The sequence below is a fragment of the Tamandua tetradactyla genome, chromosome 14 (assembly GCF_023851605.1).
Source record: "Tamandua tetradactyla isolate mTamTet1 chromosome 14, mTamTet1.pri, whole genome shotgun sequence".
Lineage (NCBI taxonomy): Eukaryota > Metazoa > Chordata > Mammalia > Pilosa > Myrmecophagidae > Tamandua > Tamandua tetradactyla.
In genome coordinates, this window is record NC_135340.1 from 517,089 (window position 1) to 534,876 (window position 17,788).

Genomic DNA, 17,788 nt, shown 5'->3' on the forward strand with positions numbered 1-17,788 from the left:
GTCCTTGGTGCTTACATACCTGTTGAAGTTTTAAGAATTATATCAACCCTCATAAACATGAAATTCTATGCTCAATTATTAACAAACTCCTGAATTCAATTTTAATTTTTTTGCATTATTTTCAGCAACTCAAACAAATGGTGACTGGCCACCTTTGAACCCAGCCCCCTGCTCTGTAATGATCAACGTTGCTGGTTTTTATCATCCACGAGGTGCTCTCAATTAGCCCATAAGAAGAGCTGCATCTCAGCCTTCCCAAGAGAGTCACAGGCAAGCATTTTAGGGAGGGGATTCTAAAACTTTCCATTCAAATGCTGGAAAAGTATATGAAAAAGTCCAAACCTCGATTGTTTTCCCTCTCCAGTACTGAGCATGTGTCCCACTGACCTGTCTCTCAGGTCAGCTCTGCCTAAAGGTTGATTCCAATCATCATGAGGCAATCATCAGAAAGATGAAATCATCAGAAAGACGAAATCATCAGAAAGACGAAATCATCAGAAAGATGATTCAGCCACCAGAAACATTCGGATTTTGTTCAGTAATTTATATATATTTGTCAGTTATGAAAATTAGTCTTTTTTCATAACTGTTGAACTGTTTTAAGAAGGTATATTATAAATGCTCTCTATTTATAATCATATACATGACATAAAACAATTTACCTATCCTTAAAATAAACAATTCCCTGCTTCTTTTTGTATTTCATTTGAATTCTCATCAATTACCACAATTTTATTTGGCCAATTACCTTTGTGCTTGGAATCTCCAAAATCACAGACGTCATGAATGCAGTCCCTGCCGAGGTGTTACACGCCAGTCTGAATGCATGGACTTAAAACGACCCACTCAAAGCGTGATACCCGAAAGCCTGTGCATCTCCGCACACTGCGGGACGCCAAAAAGTAGAAGGCACAGTCTGGTCGGAAAAATTTACCTTATGAAGGTGAGATTAATTAGTGAATTGATAAAATATAGTGACAAGGGATAAAAAAAGCTATGCGCAGCTGGGAATTTGCGCTGCCTCTAAATACGGGCTGGGATTTCGGCAGCGGGATGTGGCAAGGCTTTCCCAGCCGTGGGCGCAGGTGAAGCAGTTGCTGGGAATTTGCCAGCTCATTCTGGGGCAGCCAGGCAAACCACTTGTGAGGGTCTGTTGAGAATATTGGGGACAAGTTGGACATTTTTGGATGGGGTAAATTTATGGAGCACCTGATGAGTGAGGAAGCCATTTCACCAGTGCTTCCGGCTCGGCCTTTTGCTCCTCTATCTACGCCACTCTTCCACCCGTGTCCGCAAGGGTGTGTTTTCAGTTACACAGATTCCCGGCTCCTTCTTAACTCCCTGCCCTCCTCATCCTATGGGTGGGTTAATCCCTAGAAGCCACGTTTATACGATGTTGCTCAACTCTAAAGCCAACTGGTGGAAGCTGGGGGCAAGTTCACAGAGGTGCCTCTCTCGGAACATGGAGTCGAGACTGAATGGATGGAACCAACCGGTCTCCTGGAGCTGGAACCCGGGAGCTGTGACCCCGGGAACCGTGGGTGGCCGCCCTGTGTCTGCCATATGGACCAGGCAGCCGAGGAACCCTTTCCTTCCAGGCAAAGGAAGAGGCAAGAGCGAAGCAGAGACCCGGAAAGGGGCTCACTGTGGCCGGTTCCTGCCGGGTGGCCCTTCCCCCGCTTGCTCGCCCAGCAGCACGTCTGTCCTGGGACTCTGGGCACCCTCTTTCTTTTATAATCCACTCCCTCTTTCTGCTTAAGCTGGTTGAGGTTAGATTCCTGTCCACAGAAACCCAAAGAGTCCAAATATAGTGATGAAGGAATAGATTTACGGAAGCCCCGCTGTGCTTAGCTTTCGTACTGCTCTCCCTATGTGGGTTCCAGGCACAAGCCTTTGATTTTGTTTTTGTTCAGCCTTAGTGCGAGCATATTGCTGTTCCACACACCAAAGTGCCACCCTCTCCACAGCTCCTCTGCCCTCTCCCCATTTTCCCCTTTGTTCCTCTTGATTCCCTGCCCTTGAATGAATGCTAGCAGAAAACATGCAAAGGGCGGGAGTATAATTATACATGCCTGAGGCTTACGAACAGATAATGGGTTCATTAGACAACTCTCTCAGGATCTGTGAAACAGAAAGGAAACGGGAAGGTTTAAAATCGAATTTGCTATACTTAAAAATAGTTAAAATGACAAGATTTATGGTATATATAAATTTACCACAATAAAATGAACATTTGAAAAAGAACATGCTGTTTGGCTCCTCTCTTAAGGTGGGGCCGCTCTGTGCAGCCTGAGCTGCTCTGCAGCCCCTGAGGGATGAGCCGCCCCATATTTTGGGGCCACTAGCAGCTGTGCCCCCCTTTACTGAGAGCCCCACGCACAAACCCCCCCCTTGGCACAGCAGAGCCCGCCTGGTCTCCAAAGACCCCGCAGCCCTTTGCAGTTTAAAGAGCTGCTCTGGCTGGAAGATCACAAGCCTGGGGTCTCCAGAGAAGCCCCTTCTTGAGACAGGACAAGCACGGAAAGGAGAAGGGAAGGCTTGAGTGCTCAGAGACCTTGGAAGGGCCTCCTAAAGGGAGATGAGCCAGCCTAAGCCAGCCTAGCTACAACCATCCACACAGCCTCAGTTTATCCAACAGCTGAACTAAAAATTCTCTGACTCTTCACCACAGAGTGCCTGCCAGGCTCTGACGGGCAGAGAGAGTGCTGAAACACAAGCTGCTGCGGGTTTTCCAACAATTTAAGGTCTAATGATGGCAAGAGGTACTCAGCGATTCAACTCTACAGATCACCTGGGAAGGCAGCCTCTCGTCCAGGGTATCAGGCTAACGCTTCACCCTGTGCAGTGGCGGTTTGTCTGTGTACTTCAGAAGTGACATGCAGAAGGGGTGGTGTTGTCCTCTTTCTGATGACATTTGATAATTACGGTTCTTGGATATTTTATCTGCGTCAGTGATGGGTTTTGTTCACGGTTTTTACAACCCCTTGCTAGAACAGGAGGTTCTTGAGGACAAGAATCGGTTCTTTACCCATTATTGTGTCTCTATAGCCTAATAAGGTCTGGCAACTTAGAAAAGGCTCAGTAAAAATACTTATTGGATAAATGGATGAAATTGAATGAATGATCAGAATAAAAAGCCAAAACACAACCTGATGATTAGGGCCCAGGAAAGCTGCTTAGAGGACGGAACGGTTGGTCTGTGCCTTCAAGGACTCACGGAACTAGTAAAGCGAGAGGCAGACAGGCAGGGCAGGATGCGGTTCTCGGCATTTGAAATGCCCACCCACGGAATGAGATGTGTTCAGTGCAGCATGTGGGAGGAAGAGGGATGGAGCTAAAGCGATGGGCAGGGGCCAGAAAGACCTTGTATTTGCTGCTAAAGGGTTTGGATTTCATTCTACAGGTGATGGGGAATCATGACAAGATTTTGGCAGGAGAGGAACATATTATGAGACTGCTTTTGAAAGTTTTCTTCGGCAGCACAGTAGAGGGTGGTTATGATGCAGGGGATGGGAATGGGGTTGAGATGAAGTAAAAGTCAAGCTTCACCAGAGAAACAGAAACAGTAAGGGGTGTGTGTGCGTGTGCGTGTGTGTGTGCTCTACCTTATGTGAGGCTTATTTTATGGAATTGGCACACTTGACTGTGGAGCCTGCCAGCCTACAATGTGTAGAGCTGCTGGCAGGCTGGGAACTCAGGTAGGAGTTGATGTTGCAGTTTTGAGGTAGAATTTCTTCTCTGAGCTCTTTTATTGCTCAGATGTGGCCTCTGTCTCCAGCCAACACGACAAGCAAACTCACTGCCTTCTCCCAGTCTACGTGGGACATGACTCCCAGGGGTGTGGATCTTCCTGGCAACATGGGACAGAAATCCTAGAATGAGCTGAGACCCAGCATCAAGGGATTGAGAAAACCTTCTCAATCAAAAGGGGGAAGAGCAAAATGAGACAAAATAAAGTGTCAACGGCTGAGAGATTCCAAACTGAGTTGAGTGGTTATCCTGGAGGTTATTCTTACACATTATATAGAAATTCCTTTTCAGTTTAAGATGTATTAGATAGGCTGGAGGGAACTGCCTGAGACTGTAGAGCTGTGCTCAAGTACCCATGTTTCTTGAAGATGACTGTATAATGGTACAGCTTTCACAGTGTCACTGTGTGATTGTGAAAATTTTGTGTCTGATGCTCCTTTTATCTACAGCATGGGCAGATGAGTAAAAAATATGGATGAAAAATAAATAAATAATAGAGGGAACAAATAAAATAAATTGAGTAGTTTGAAATACTAGTGATCAATAAAAGGGGTGGTAAGGGAGTGGTAAGAAAAAAAATAGGGAGAACAAAGGTTAAAATATATTGAGTGGATGGAAATACTAGTGGTCAATGAGAGGGAGGGGTAAGGGGTATGGCATGTATGAGTTTTTCTTTTTTATTTCTTTTTCTGGAGTGATGCAGATGTTCTAGGAAATGATCATGGTGATGAATATACAACTACGTGACGATATTGTGAGCCATTGATCACACGCTAAGTATGGAATGTTCATGTGTTAAGAATGTTCGTGTTTGTATGGTGTTTTGTTTTGTCAATAAAAATTTAAAAAAAAGGATTTCTTCCCTGAGAAACCTCAGTGTTTGCACTTAAGGTCTTCAACTGATTTTTAGGAGGCCTACCCATGCTTTTTTTGTTTTGTTTCGTTTTGGCAGGGGCAGGCACTGGGTATCGAACCCAGGTCTCTGGCATGACAGGTGAGAACTCTGCCACTGAGCCACCATTGTACCACCCTTCCCAGGTTTTTTAAATTAAATTTTCTCTATTAGAGAAGTTGTAGGTTTACAGAAAAAAATCATGCACAAAAGCAGACTTCCCATTTATGACTCGGCTGTTAACACCGTGCCACCCACACCCACATTTTTGAGAGTCATCTCCTTCACTTAAAGCCAACTGATGATAGTCGAGCATTTTTTTCTCCCATCCCTCAAAGGACTCTAACTGATTATACTGCGAACCACATCTACGAAATGTCTTCACAGCAAGGTCTAGACTTGATTAAATAACTGGTCTCTGCAGCCAGCCATGCTGGCACGTAAGCCCACCATTCGGGACAGCTGAGCTTGGCAGGAGCTGCTGCAGGAATTGGGGAGGAAGGAGGAGGCCTGACCTGCGGCTGACGAGACCTGCTTCTGTCCTTGTCCCCGCCGGGCTCTGCTCCACCCCAGCCCCGTCTCCTCCTCGCCCAGCACTGTCTGGGGGGAGTGCTGAGCCCAACGCAAGGATTGTAGCAACAGAAAGACTCATTCGGATCTTTTAGGGTGAGGGGTGGGTTTTCCATAACCCTTTTTGCAAACTCATTTTGCTCTTGGTACTTTTTCAGCAAAGAAGAAACAAGGAGAGAAGAGGAAGGTGTGAAAGGAGGAAGGCAGATGTCCAGGAGCCTCCACCGATCACATTTACAAATACAGGAGGATTGAATCTGTTGAAAGAAAAGCAGGAGGTGCTAACAGCTTGTGGCCCCTTCCAGAAGTCAAACTTCACAAAGGAGCTCAGGACGGCTGGGAAAATGTCCGTGACTGTTTGCTTAGCCTAATTATGGAGAAAGCCTACTCTGTCTCCACTCTCTAGCCACACCTCTGGGGAGGCAGAAGGAGTGAACCCCCTTCCCCAGGACAGTGTTTCACTAACATAACTGCATATTGAAATCAACTGGAAGTTTCAAAAATATTCCTGCCTAGGCCATACCCCGAGAGATTCTAATTGAATCGGTCTGGGCGTGGTCTGGGAAGTGACCACTTTCTAGAACTACCTGGGCATTGCAATGCACAGACGGGCTGGAGCAGCTGCTACAGACGAGACATGGGCTGACGTTTTTGTATAGGACCAGAGGGTAAGTACTGTAGCTTTGAGGGCCATATGGGAATCAGTTCGATGTGAACAGGTAAAATGCATCAAGGGTTCCAAAAGTGGTGCTGGACTCGATATGAGTCGTATAATAAAACAACTTAGGATATATCTGCCTAAAACCAGGCTCATACACCAAAGCTCATGTTTACTTTTTCCCTCAAATTCTGACATTTAATATGTGTGCTGGTTTAAAGTATGTATGTCCCCTAGAAAAGCCATGTTTTGATCTAAATCCCATTTTGTAAAGGCAGGATAATCCCTATTCAATACTATATGTTTGAAACTGTAATCAGATCATCTCCCTGGATGATGTGATTTAGTCAAGAGTGGTTGTTAAACTGGATTAGGTGATGACATGTCTCCACCCATTTGGGTGGGTCTTGATTAGTTTCTGGAGTCCTATAAAAGAGGAAACATTTTGGAGAATGGAGGAGATTCAGAGAGAGCAGAACGACATAGCCATGAGAAGCAGAGTCCACAAGCCAGCGACCTTTGGAGATAAAGAAGGAAAATGCCTCCCGGGGAGCTTCATGAAACAGGAAGCCAGGAGAAGAAGCAAGCAGAGGATGCTGTGTTTGCCATGTGCCTTTCCAGATGAGAGAGAAACCCTGAACTTCATCAGCCTTCTTGAACCAAGGTATCATTCCCTGGATGGATGCCTTTGATTGGACATTTCTACAGACCTGTTTTAATTGGGACATTTTCTCAGCCTTAGAACTGTAAAGTAGCAACTTATTAAATTCCCCTTTTTAAAAGCCATTCTGTTTCTGGTACATTGCATTCCAGAAGCTAGCAAACCAGAACAATTATGTGTACTCTCTCCAGCATTTCTAGCCTTGCATCCTGTCCATCCCTTTTCTTTCCCCATCTTAGTCCCCACCTCTCCACTCTCCTCTGCATATGCAGAGGTCTTTTTCTGTGGTAGATAAAGTAATGCCCCCCCCCAACCTATGAATATTTTATGTTATAAGGCAAAGGGGTATCAAAAGGCTGCACATCAGCTGACCTGTAGATAGTGAAATTATCCTTTTGCACTACTCCCCTGGCTATCGCAGTACGAAAGCAGTCACAGACAATATGTAAACAGATGGGGTAGCTATGTCCCACACAGCTTTGTTTACAAACTAAAGGGCCGGTTTACTGACCCTGATCTAGAAGCATGCTCCCCAAGGGAGCCTGGATTGGTCACGCAGATGGAGCTGGTGTGCAGAAAACAAAGAAAAGATTCTAGTTTAAAAAGGGTATTAGGAGGAATGTTCCAGTTTTATTTTAGTAAAACGAGGTATGTTTCTGAGTCCTTTTTCAGAAGTGGCTTGTAACATTTTGGAAGTAAAATTTAGATGGCCGACAAAAATTCACTTTACCTCCTTCAGGAGCTGTGTGAGTAACGGACACTGCACAGGCCAACTTCACACTCAGAATCTGCCACCGAAGGCTTTAGATTGTTGACTGACAATCTGAATTAGCCCCAACTTACTGCAAAGCTGTTGGGTCAAATATGGGGGGCAAGAAGAAGAAATAGACTATTAACTGTTCAAACTTTTTAAAATTAATTAATTTTTTTGGACTATTCACTTTTAAATGTAAACCTGTATATTGTTTGATTTCTTAGGGAGACCCTGCATGACTTTTTTGTTTGAAGAAAAAAGTACTAAAAGGTGTAAAAAAAAAAGAATAACCTGCAATGGTAACTGGCAGATGTGAAAGACAGACCCTTAAAATGGGAACCTCGTCCAGGACAGAGAAAGTCGAGAGCCAAGTGAAAAGAGGATCTCCCCAAGGTCAGGGTCGCGGGCACACGCCTGCGCGCCCCCGCGTCCCCGGCCATGGGTCTCCCTTGGCTGTGGCTGCAGGTGTGGCGTCCGCGCGCCGCGGCATCCGCGCGCCGCGGCATCCGCGCGCCGGGGTCCTCCGGGGAAGGCGAAGGCGCACGGGGAAGTGCGGGGACCCGGGGTTCTCTCCCGCCACCGCCGGCCGCGCGGCGGGACCGAGGCGGGTGCCGGGGCCTCACCTTGATCCGGTCGATGTTGGCCTCCATCTTCAGCTGCTCCACCAGCTTCCTGGCCTGCGCGATGCTGGCGGTGTTGTTGCTGGCCATGGGGCCGCCGCGGGGCTTCGCAGACACTCTGGGAGAGGAGACAAAGGGGAGGACGGGTCAGCGGGGTCAGCACACCTGTCCAACTGCTGTTTGTTCTGCTTGTTTGTTTGGGAAGCGCTTGGGCTGGAATTGAACCCGGGTCCCCGCAGGACGGGCGAGAGCTGCACCCTGAGCCACCCCCGTGCCCCCAGCATTGTTCGAAAAGGCCATTTCTCCGACTCCACTTGAAAGACGCTCGATTCACAACCATCCACGACTGGTAACTGTTCAGGGACACCCACGCCAAGGGGGGACGGCCTGCCTCGTCCACGCTGCTGACCACAGGAGTTCATCAGCAGCGTTCCGGTTTAAGTACAGCAGCCTCGTAATTCCTTATAATAAATGGGAAGCGGAGGGTGAAGTTTCGCAGTGGAGTTCTGCAAACATACAGGTGGGGAGGCAAGTTCTTCCCTCTGCCCGGCCAGAGCCCCTCCGCTCCCCGCCCCCCGCCCCGTTCGCGGCCCCCAGCCCCTCTTCTCTCGTGTTTCTTCGAACCCCGTCTCAGTCCCACAGCCCACTTGGTTCCCGCAGCCCATGCCGGACGTGCGCTATTTTGTTTCCAGGGCCCGATGCTCCCAGGCTCTGGCCAGGTCTTGCCCCGTGTCCGCGCTGGGCGCCCCTGGGGGACGTCCTGTCACGGGCTCGGGCCTGCAAGACGCAGCTCAGCAGACAGGGGAGCAGCCCTGCCTCTGGCAACTCCAGCCGCGACTCGTTCTAAAGACAGAGCATTCAGACCGAGAGGTCCGCCCGCTTTGGGGCATCTGTTTACCTAGGGAGGAGGTACAATCCGGCTACCCATCTCAGAACACAAAGAGGATCGAGGGAAAACCTGAGGCAGCAAGAATAACCCACACGGAATTCTAGACGTGGAATTCTATCCATGCACTGAAATCAGTTTGGCTTTTTTCTACCAAGAAAAGTAAAAGTTTATAAATCATCTCCTTTGGTATCTATTTCATGACACTAGTCCTTCAAGACAAAAGAAGAAATTACGTATAAGTTTTAATAAACATACCAGTCCTGGAATAGAGAGTGTTACTTTACAAAGAATACTTCAACAGTTTTTACAGTATAAATCGGAAGATAATTAACTTTCCCTCAACTTATTTTCAAACGGCTTGGACACAAGATAATGAGAGAGAAAACTAAAAGGGTTTTGGAGCTGCAAAGATCTCTGAACCTCTGCTTGAAGGTCAGAGGAGGAGAACTGCACGGAGACCAAACACGAAAACAATTTAAAAAGTAAAAGGAGGCTTTAACAATCTCATCGGCATGGTTAGGAACTAATCTCTTCAGCCCCGAGGTTGAAATGATATGTCCCTAATCAAACCAGCACGGAACAGCTTTGCAGCCCTCCACTCGCTTCCCCCTGGGGGGCAGCCTGCCTCTTCCAGGCAGCCAAAACCCAAAGCGGCGACCTGTTATGAGCCCCTGGAAGAACATTCTGTGGACCTAATGCTTCTGCCGACTACAGTGCATCACACTGAAATGCCGAGACTCGCAGACTGCCAGCTCCTCCCTGCTCTGGCGGAGCTCTCGGACTCTGGCACCTACTCTGCCACCCTCCCTGAAACCATATCAGGTTGGAACCTGAGGCACACAGGCCAGCCTGCCTCCCAACACACTTCCTCGTTAGCAATGACTTGTTTTTTAAGAGACCACAAGAGCCCTGAATTTTAGTTGGGCATCGTGCCAGTCTGAAAGGATGCATGTACCCTAGAAAAGCCATGTTTTAATCCTAATCCCATTTTGTAAAGGCAGCCTTTTCTTCTAATCCCTATTCAGTACTGTATATTTGAAACTGTAATTAGATCATCTCCCTGGAGATGTGACTCAATCAAGAGTGGTTGTTAAACTGGACTAGGGGAGACATGTCTCCAACCATTTGGGTGGGTCTTGATTAGTTTACTGGAATCCTATAAAAGAAGAAACATTTTAGAGAAAGTGAGAGATTCTGAGAGAGCAGAAGGACATAGCTATGAGAAGCAGAGAGTCCACCAGCCAGTGACCTTTGGAGATGAAGAAGGAAAATGCCTCCCAGGGAGCTTCATGAAACTGGAAGTCAGGACAGAAAGCTAGTAGATGATGCCGTGTTCTCCATGTGCCCTTCCAGATGAGAGAGGAACCCTGACCGTGTTCGCCATGTACCCTTCCAGATGAGAGAGAAACCCTGAATTTCATCGGCTTTCTTGAACCAAAGTATCTCTCTCTGGATGCCTTAGATTGGACATTTCTATAGACTTGTTTTAATTGGGACATTTCTATAGCCTAAAAACTGTTAACTTGCAACTCATCAAATTCCCCTTTTGAAAAGCTATTCTATTTCTGGTTTATTGCATTCTGGCAACTAGCAGAACAGGCACAGTTTGCTAAAAGACCCATTCCCTAGGCCCTCTTACAGCTCGGGATGGTTATGTGACTCACGAGCCAGAAGCAGAACTGTCCTTGAAGGGAAGGGGTATGCTTTCCACCTCGCCTCCCTCCCTGCTGCTGGCCTGGAGAGCAGTTGTGTTGGCTGCTGGGCTCCGTCCTCAACTCCATCATGAAGGCCATGCCCTAGGGCAGCTGGCCGGCTGTGGGTCTTTGCTGATATTGTGGGGTCACCGTTCTTTGCACTGGAGGAGCCACTCAGATTCCTTTTACGAGTGAGATGGATATGAATGCCTACCTCATTCACACGTCTTTGGGGGCCATCATTGTGCTCAGCACAGAAGGAGACCTCTGTGAAGGCAGGGCAGGGAGTCGGGAGGTTGGCATTGAGATGGTGAAAGAGGGACGGGGGGCACGCTAGCCCAGAGATGCCAAGGAGAGGTCACTTAGATAAAGCCGATGGAATGTAAGAGAAGAAGCGAACATGGGCTGTGGCTTGTGCCCGTGGTTTCAAGCAGATACAGCCTGAATGTTCTTGTTTATCATACAACCAGGTAGAGGTCAGCACCGATTTTAGAATCACTTTGGGCACTTTCCCCCTTTTCACATCTAACTGCTTTTTCATAAAAGCAGTGCAGAAATTCACCTGCTGAAGACCGGAAGACACTTGTATCGGCCCAGGCCAGTGTTCCACAGATGTACTTTGGCCAAACTACTTGCTGGGAGCCAAGGACTTGGTGGGGATCTCCAAATGGAAGATAAAGAAGAGACACAAAAGGCTGGAAGTGGAGGGTAGAATCAGCAGGTGAGGGAGTGGGAATGGAGTGGAGGAGATGCTGCCCAGGGGTCAGTTAGGAGGCAAGGCAATGCTGATGGCAGCTGGGAGTGCCAGGAGTGGTGCTGAAGAGGGGGAGATGCGAATGAGGGTACGGGCTCCCTTCTCTTATGTCATACACTCCTTGGGGACCCCACTCCTTTCCCCCGACAGTTTTGTCTTCTTTTTGGTCCAGTCTGGTTTCCTTTTTCTTTCTCTTTTAAAGTGGACATAATATAAATTGGACATCTAAACACTGAATTCATTAGATTACCACCAGTACTCTTAATGCTTTCTATTTTGTACTTCTACCTCCTACCCCACAAAAAAAAATCTAAAAATTAGTCGGTTACTTTTGACTTGCCGTCATCTGTTTTTCCTATCCATTTGTAAATATCATGTTGTTAGACTTTTAAAAATCAGATTGTAATTTTCTGCAGTTCATTTCCTTGGAAGCCACTTGCCTTTACCCTGAGTTCAACAGAATTTGTATGTCAAGCCGAGCAAGACTTACACCCCAAATGTTAAACCCACGGTGTCTGAGAAGCGAGAAGCTTTATAAATGTTAGAGAAGAAAATGTATGCAACCATGCTCTTTAGCAACTTCTGAAACACCAAGTGGAATTCCTCTATTCCTGGTCTTTTTGAATTTGTCCAAGACTACAAAGCCGACTAGTGAAAAAAAAATTAGAAGAGGTGAAAAACAATTCTTCTGTCTAATTGTGAAAGCAAAAGTTAGCCTGTCTTTCAAGCCTGAGGTGTTTGGACATGCATACAGTGCATGCACCTCCACCCTCTACACACAGACACACACACACACACACACACACACACACGCACACACACACACACACACACACACATCTTTACCTACAAAACAGAGACCTCTACATGATGATTCTTAACCGGGAAAGGAAACCCTTTGCCTTCCACCCCACTGAGAGCTGAGAATAATCGCATGCCATAAGAAATATTTATGAAAAAGGTATTCATTGCACCTTGTGAATACAATGGAGTCAAGAAAAGGGTGACAGGAATTACATTAGCTGCTCAGGCACTTTCAACAGAGAAGCACAAACATCAGATATTCTTTGCTAATCTTCCTGTTTCATTTTACATGTAACCTAAATTGGGTAGAATTTTTTTTAAGAGGAAAAGAAGTGGTTTGATTCTACTCACCACTGCCACTGAAATAGCTCTAAAAGAAAAAGTAAAATTCTGTGGAAAAGATCATCTAGGTGAAGTTTTTAAACACATACCTCTTAAAAACAAACAAAAACTGGTTAGCTAAAAGAGAGGGCAGAGTGTAACACAGAAGATAGGCTTTAACAAATGAGTGTGGGTGTTGAAGCATTATATTGATACTTCCGTTGGTCTCCAGTGTCCTGGAGCAGCTAGAAGGAAAAATGAAAGATGGTGGAACTGTAACCCACACCAAACTTAAAATCTGTTCTTTAGCTACTTGCTAAAATGTGCCTGGAAATCTATTGTGAAATATAACATACATACAGAAAAGCAATAGATTTCCAGATCTTGTACCCAACACTGGTGCAGCTCTCCACCAGGAGAGCGACCGCCCTCGGGACGCGCTCTGAAAGCCGTGTGGGTGATCTGAGTCACCGCAGTGACTCGAGGGCAGCTGACTGTGGGCAGAGGGAGGCCATCTGAGCCAAGCGCTGGAGAACAATGAACTGTGTTACTCAAAAGGCCCATAGCATCCCACTGAGAAGTAGGCAAGGACCCTCAAAAACAGCTGTAGACGCATGCATGAACACCGGCCCGGGAAAGTGCGGCGAGGAAAGGCGCCTCCCTGGGCGTTTTGGTCTCATGCTTTCTAAAGCCTCTTACTCAGTGATGAGAGAGTGCTAAGGGCTCCTCATCTCATCAGCATTTTGTGCTTGATGGATTTATGCTCCCTGCTCATTTAAAATGGCTGCAACGCCTGCCTCCTTCCAGCCGTGTGTAGTGGAAAGGAGAATGCCTGGAACAATCACAGAGCTTGTGTGAGGCTGTAGGGCTCTGAAGGAATGTCCTAATTATCCCACCTAAATTCCAGACTCCAGGAATAATCCAGAAGGCATTTTATTCTCTTCCAACCCTCATCCCAAGGAGCATGAGAAATAGTTTGTCATGGAATAAAAACCTTTTAGATGAGCATTATTTTTCTAAAAATACATTCAGCATTTTAATTTCTTTTAGGAAGAACTTTTCTGTTAAGAAGCCGTAACAGCTTCCTGTTATTCAGGCTTGGGAGTAAACACCCAGCCCCTTATTTAGGTGACACAGAAATAAATGTTTTGATGATAGGGTCTTTGCCTCAGAGATCGTAGGTGAATTGTGGAGGGTGCTATTCTTTCCTGGCATGCAGGCAGACTTCCTAGGGCCTTTAATTTTAAACACAACTGTGTGCTTCTCAGGACTGTGTTTTGGTATTTGCAGTAGGTACTGAGGGGCTTTGACATATTTGTTTTGTGTATTCACAGGATAGGGTAACAATGGCAATAAGACAAATAATTTCTAGGTCTAGAAAACAAATTAGAAGTTTATAGTTTCCCGGTCACTGATGATATCTTTGTTATTCTTATTTGTCAGCCACATTATGGGTGGCTGGTAGCTGCCTTTGAATTAGAAACTAATCTCAAACTACTCTTACCTTAGAGTTTTCCAGAGCTTCTAAAAGGAGTCATCTGGACGAATGCGTTTGTTAACTGTTCATACCGCAGTCCTATTTAGCTTGGTCATTTGTGCTACTCACTTTTCTTTGGTCCCTGCCCTAATTCATTCTGCAGCAACCCCACCACCACGTTTGTTAGGTTGCATACACTAGGCAGAATTTATGACCATTCCTGCGAAGCGGATTCACAGGGAGTTAGTGAGCCTATGAGGAGTAGCTGCCACGTGAATCAAATAACAGTTGTAGCATATCAGCCGGCCATAGTTCGGGCAGCCTCTGGTCAGGCATCCCTCTATTGCCAGTTGGCCACACTGACCTGAAAATACCAGAATAGCACATTTCAGACTACTAATCAGCAAACATTAATTTCTTTGGGATGCCCAGCCACTGGGGACAGTTTAAACTCACAAGGGGTTCGCTGTGAAGCTCGCCGTTTCTCTCCCCCAGCACTTTTGGCCCTGGAGTCTGAGGGTTACGGTCCACTGCCCCCAGGTGCTCTTGCCCAACCCTGTGTTTCGGTAAGTGGGTGCAGTGGCATCTCCCGGGTGGCACAATGTCCTGGGGTCTCCTCACTCGCCTTTGCGCATTTTAGAGCAGGGATGTGGAAGTGAGAGACCCAGAAAAGGGACATGGTGGGGGAGAGTCTGCAGAGTATGTGTCCACCCAGACACAGACGTGGGGAGAGTGAGACAGAGTGAAGGAATGGCCTCTGACTCCATTGGCCCCGGTTTGTATCTGAAGAGCGGAGAGGAGGCAGGGAAGGGGGGCAGGGGAGGCAGGGAAGGGGGCGGGGGAGGCAGGGAAGGGGGGCGGGGGAGGCAGGGAAGGGGAGGAGAGGGAAGGCAGGGAAGGGGGAAGGCAGGGAAGCCCGGGGGACAGGCACAGGAAGACACCTCAGGGAGTTCGCAGGTGCAGGGACTGCGGACAGCTGGGCAGCACAGAGCGGGCCAGGGTGGGGGCGGACTGGTGTAGAAACAGCCCCCTCCGTGCCTTCCCAGCCCCGTGTCCCTCCACCTCTTCGAGTACCTCGTGTCCTGGAACTAGACTTTGCAGGCCGCGGGCTCGGCTCCTTCCGGGGACCAAGAACTCCTACGAACGTGACGCGGCCCTGCGGCGGGGCAGCCGTGCCAGGTAGCGGCCGGCACCGCGAGCCCCGAGCCCCCAGCCCCAGGGCCCCGTCACGTGAGCGCCCCCAGCCAGGCGCGGAAACGGAGGCCAAGGCGCTGGAAGGCAGGCGGCCACGCGCCCTCCCCAGCTCACGGTGTCCGGGCGGCCTGGGGCCCGGTTGGGCCGCGGGGACCAATGATGCGGCCGGGTCAGCGTGGGGGCCGCGGCACCGTGCCTGGGGGCCAGGAGGGGAACGAGGGGGACACATGCCGCGCTCCCTCCGGTTGGCCTGACCGCCGGGGGCCAAGACGGCGGGGGCCCAGACTCGGCAGGGCAGCGCCCTCCGGGAAACCGGGCACGTCGGCTGCTTGTAACAGCTGTGACACGACTCGCGACCTGGGAAGGCGTCCACTTCGAAGGCATGGGTGTCACAAGGCCAAACAGGAACGGATGCTAAGCTTCCGGTTCTTATCCGGCAACGTGCCGGTGGGCTTTGTTCACTCCGGGGAAAACAAGTATTTTGTAGGGCATCTGCTGGATTTTTTTTTTTTTTCAATATGGGAGCCCAGACCACGTTCAGGCAGGTTCCAATGACAGAGAAATAACGGCTCGTTTCCATGGAAATGGCAGTGCGAACCCGCTGGAACTACAGCAGCAGGCGCCTGGACGACAGGCAGGGCCTCTGAATCCTTGTAGGACCATCTCCTGGTTAATTCATTTCTTTAAAGCACTGCCTCTCCAACCCTCATCCTCCCTGGGTCTTAAATCTTAGCAACCCCAGAATTCAGGGAGACTTTCCTGCCGTCCTTGCCACCACTGGACAGAGCCCTTTAGACTTACAAAATGATGCCACAAGGCATCCTTTGGACAACAACTAAACTCCCAAATAAGAACTGGACCCCTTCCATGCGGCTGTGCTTTTCATGGCTGCATTGCCCCAGGAAATTCCCATGGATGCGACTCAGATGGGACAAGGGTGGAAACCCGCGCAAGGAGACACGGCCGCCTCTGCACTCCCAGCTCTCTCTGGGGGGAAAACCAAGGAATTTTTTAGGCCTCAGCTGCAAAGAGGGGCAACAAAAAGTGCTGTATAGGAAGCAGGTGGAGTGGATGAAAAGGAACCGCCACCACCATTTATGGAGCAGCAACTAAGAACTGTGAGAAACCCCATGGGCAGTCCCCGGTGCCCACAGTCAGAACGACAGTAGGGGTAAGGAACCGGAGAGGCCACGAGAAAAATCTAAGGGACGCTGCAGGGCCACGCACCTCCCCAAACAGACAAACACACAAAATGCAACAAATGGTGCTGCACTAGCGGGATACTCACATGGAAAAGCAGTGAAATGTGACCCGGCCATACAGCCTACACGAAAGAAACTGCGTGGCCCAGGGCCCCCTGCGCTCTGGGAGGAGCTTAATAATGAGATGTTAAGGAAGGACTCAGAAGGAAAAGAACGGGGGGTGTGATCCTTCCATCCCGCTGGCATCGGCGCATTGGTTACGGGGCCGCACACCTCGACCGGGGCGGCACCCGGAGGCCCTGACGTCGGTCATTTCTCTGGTCCCCGAGCCGGGGCGGGGCTGTGGGCGCTGCCGCCTCCCGGCCAGTGTCCCACCAGCCAGTGTCCCGCTGGCCAGTGTCCACCGCGCCACCCTGCCCTCAGCCCGTCTCCGCACGCCGGTGGGGACGGCCATTCCCCGCCGCTCCCCTGACGTGGACCTGACCGAGGATTCTGTCTGCAAAGTAGCTGTCCGTTTTCCTGCCTCCGCGGGTTCAGCAGTCGGGCGCGTCGGCTGCACTCACGGCTTCCGCTGCCGCGCGTGGGCGGGGATCGGCTTCCAGCCCAGGACCAAAGACCAGGTTCCTTCCAGCTCTATTGTCTACACTGCTGCACCCCACCTCAACCCCTGAGGACCAGTTCCTGCACTCGGCACCGTCTACACTGCACCGCACCCCACCCCACCCCAACTCCTCAGGACGAGTTCCTGCAGGCGGCACTGTCTACACCCCACTCCACCCCAACCCTGAGGAGGAGTTCCTGCATGCGGTACCGTCTACACCCCACCCCACCCCAACTCCTGAGGACGAGTTCCTGCACGCAGCACCGTCTATACCCCACCCCACCCCAACCCTGAGGACGAGTTCCTGCACGCAGCAAGGTCTACACCACACCCTACTCCAACCCTGAGGACGAGTTCCTGCGTGCAGCACTGTCTACACCCCACCCCACCCCTGAGGATGAGTTCCTGCTTGCGGCATCGTCTACACCCCACTCCATCCCATCCCAACCAAACAGATGCTCTTGAATATAGATTGTTTCCAATGGTTTGGGTTTGGGAGCAAATGAGCTCATGTGGGTCCCCCAAAAGCACCCCCCCACCCCCCACCCCCGTGCGCGACCGGTTCCATCTCATCAGATCTACATGTATCTCCACATTCTTGGGGCAAAATACAAAAACTTGAGACAGTGTACCTTTCTCTGTCTCACCAATTCCAGGCTATTGCCACAAAAGGAATAGATCTTCAAGTCACCAGATGCAACTTGGGTTGATTGGGTCACATATAAACTACCCATAACATCTCCCATTTGCAAAGTTATGCACCTTTTCATTTGAAATCATAAGCATCGTTTTGTGGCTAAGAGCTTCTCTGTGGCTGCTGGCCCTGCCCACTCGCTTCTCCCACCAAGCAGTGCCCACTCATCCCTCCAGGACCCAGGGAAGGGATTCCACAAACCCTGAACGTGTAGCCTAGGAGACTCTCCTTTTTATTAGTTTGGCTTCCCCCT

At 49.1% G+C, this 17,788-nt stretch overlaps 1 protein-coding gene across 7 annotated transcripts in view; it reads right to left on the bottom strand.

Annotated features, from left to right (window-relative positions):
• Positions 1 to 17,788, bottom strand: part of GNG2 (G protein subunit gamma 2) — a 104,335-nt gene that overhangs the window by 12,625 nt on the left and 73,922 nt on the right. For all 7 annotated transcript variants that reach the window (XM_077126765.1, XM_077126761.1, XM_077126759.1 and 4 more), the window contains one exon: positions 7,909 to 8,023. In XM_077126765.1, the coding sequence (XP_076982880.1) occupies positions 7,909 to 7,995 (87 nt within the window). In that variant the 5' untranslated portion in view covers positions 7,996 to 8,023. The remainder of the gene's footprint in view (positions 1 to 7,908; positions 8,024 to 17,788) is intronic.